Here is a 2805-nt window from a genome sequence, read left to right on the forward strand (position 1 = left end):
TAGTGACTTCACATCCCCTCAAATGCTAACTCAAGGCAGCTGCAGAAGCACTGACGCCGCCGGCGATGACGAAGTAGCGACGCTGGCACCATCCGCGGTCGCTGACGACGGCCATGGCGCCCTTCGCGACAAGGTCAGCCAAGGAGATGATGGTGAGCAGGAAGGGCGCCTCGTCCGAGAGGTTCAGGTCCTCGCCCACGGCCGGGATGTACGTGACGAAGTTCATGAACACCTGCAAGGACGGAGGGTTGTTCACGCACGACACAGTGAGCAAGTACGGAGGGGGTCCTGTGGATCTGACGGAGGCCACGACGTAGCAGGAGGAACAGACAGTTACTTCGAGATTCCTGATTAATAGTTTCCGAAAATGATGAACAGTTTAACGGTTAGGACTGAAATTAACAAATCATATAGATCGGAAATGCCTTGATATTGATTTTTTATAAATATGATACATTGTCAAATTTCACAAACCTAGAATGAATACAGTTCGTTCCAAGGCTTAAAATGAAAAATGGAGTTATAACTTATTGCAATTAAAATGGCGTTTCGTCTGTATTTCATTTTATATTTTTCGATGGCAAGCATGACTCGTCTCACGAGTTACTGTCCCAATTCCAACATTTATTGAGTCAGAGTAACGAACGGACTATGGTATTACGATAAAATAATCGTTTCACTGCTGTCTTATCGAGATTTCTCAGCTAGTGTTACTGGATGTGCTAGTCTACACTAACACATTTCTCCGTATAGCTAATATGTCAAAAACTGCAATTATCATACAAAATTATCATCACATCTTGACTTTTGTCAAAACGTGAGTAACGAATAGTAACCAGAAAAAAAAACATAAGATTATTAAAAAATGAATTTGTTATCAAGTAAAGCTTAAAGCGAAAATCCTAATGATCGCTCAATCCAATGAATATGACGTAGAGATCGCTGGGTCATTATGGACCACCGTGAAAAAAATAAAGGAAGATTCATGTGCGAAATCTTTTACTTCGTGAAAATAACCAACATTATCTTAATGCACATTTCAGAAGAAACAGTATTGTAAAATCAAAGTTAGAATCAGATCAGGGTTTAGCTCAAGGTATCGATAATAATCCTTGATCATAAATTCCACGCTACAAAGATAATTATGGTCACGCATATAGGATTATACAATTCAAACTAGTTTTATAAGGAAAAAGGATTAAAATCTCATTCATAAAACGCTATTCCATTCTTTAGATTGTATCATTTACCAAGAAAGAAAAAAAAAACTCACCATTCTGTTGGCAATACTAGAGATGGACACGATGAGGAAAATCGGATGCAACAATATTCTGAAATGTAATATGTCCGAAAATCTGGGAAACCTCACCCCGCACAGGGTTATGGACTGGGGTTGTTTCGGCATTTGATCAGCCTTTTCTGCAACGTTGCCATTACTGCCTTTCAGCTTTCCCCCTTCAAGTGAGAGGGCGCTGCTATATTGGTCGATGACGTCGCATGAGCTGTAGAGGCTGCTACGGAGGGAAGTTCTGACAACACTGCCTACTCTCCTGCCGCCGCCTACACGCTCGCCCCCCCCTGCTTCGGCGAGAAATACCTGCGCTTCCCCTTCAGGAGTCGCTGACGCGAGGGGTCTATGGCAGGGACAGGGTTCATGAGGATGCCTCTGGCAGCTGCTTTCATCTTCTATGTCAGGCGATTCATTTCCGAATTCCTTTCCACCAAAATCGTCCGAATCATTTACCCTTGTGCCATTATGGCTCTCTTCCTGGCACGGCCTGGCCTCGACCAGGCGAAAGTTGGCCAGAGGGTTGGGCTTCAAGTGCCACTCGACCGGCTGGTAGAGAGCGGCGCCCACGAGGCCGTGCAGCAGGATAGCCGACCACAGCAGGAGGGCGCCCTGGTGGGCGTACGTGTTGGCGAGGAACCTGACGAGGGGCGGCATCACCATGAAGCCCAGCGAGGCTCCCAGCATCGAGAGGGCGTTGGCGGCCACCCTCCTTCGGCGGAAGTACATCTGGCCCAGGATGAAGCCTTGAGGATTCACAATGCCGCGGCCCAGGCCTGAAACGACGAAAGGAACTGATAGCAGTCACTTTTGTGCACGAATTCGCAAAGGACTTACATATACCTAAATTTGCAGGTATTTTATATAACTTCAAACCTTCTGGATGGATCATTTTATCTCGCGAGATTCAAGAAAATCGTACATGATATAATAAATATTTATGATAAAAAAGAGAGCAACGGAATATTTTTAACCACTATATGCAGTTTATCTGTCATAAATCATATTTGCTTGCTATCACGTTAACACCCTGCTAAAACATGTAAATGGACGCTCCTACGACGACGTACAACTCAACTGAATCTACTTTGATAACGCCTGTCTTACTGCAGAAGAAACTTGCCCGGAGACAAGCCTCAGAAAGCAATGCGCCGATCAGTTCACTCCAGTTTCCATGGCCTTCGGTAAGAGGGACACGACTCTTGCCAAACAACCCCTCCTACACCTCCGCAGACACGCTTCTTACCTCCAACAACTCCGAAGCAGACGTAGAGCCAAGACAGGTTGTCCCAGAGGGCGCTGAGGAACACCCCCGCGGCCATTGTACAAATGCCGAAGACGCTGAGTCGACGGTGGCTGTGATAGCGGCTGAGACTGGTGGCCAGAGGACCTGTTAATACAATAATCTTTCTAAAGGACCAATAAAAAGTGATCTTTTTCATTAAATATTTAAGTTAAAGTGGAGTAAAATTGAACCAGGATGCTAGCTAGAGTAAAATAGCTGAAAGCACTCTCAG

At 45.2% G+C, this 2805-nt stretch overlaps 1 protein-coding gene across 1 annotated transcript in view; it reads right to left on the reverse strand.

Moving 5' to 3' along the window:
- Positions 1-2805, reverse strand: part of LOC119581770 (monocarboxylate transporter 1-like) — a 7862-nt gene that overhangs the window by 2431 nt on the left and 2626 nt on the right. Inside the window, exons 4-6 of the mRNA XM_037929903.1 lie at positions 2535-2678; positions 1274-2064; positions 31-232 (exon numbers count right to left, since the gene is read on the reverse strand). Coding sequence (XP_037785831.1) covers positions 31-232; positions 1274-2064; positions 2535-2678 — 1137 coding nt within the window. The remainder of the gene's footprint in view (positions 1-30; positions 233-1273; positions 2065-2534; positions 2679-2805) is intronic.

Source organism: Penaeus monodon, chromosome 15, assembly GCF_015228065.2.
Source record: "Penaeus monodon isolate SGIC_2016 chromosome 15, NSTDA_Pmon_1, whole genome shotgun sequence".
In the NCBI taxonomy this organism is placed as follows: Eukaryota; Metazoa; Arthropoda; class Malacostraca; order Decapoda; family Penaeidae; genus Penaeus; species Penaeus monodon.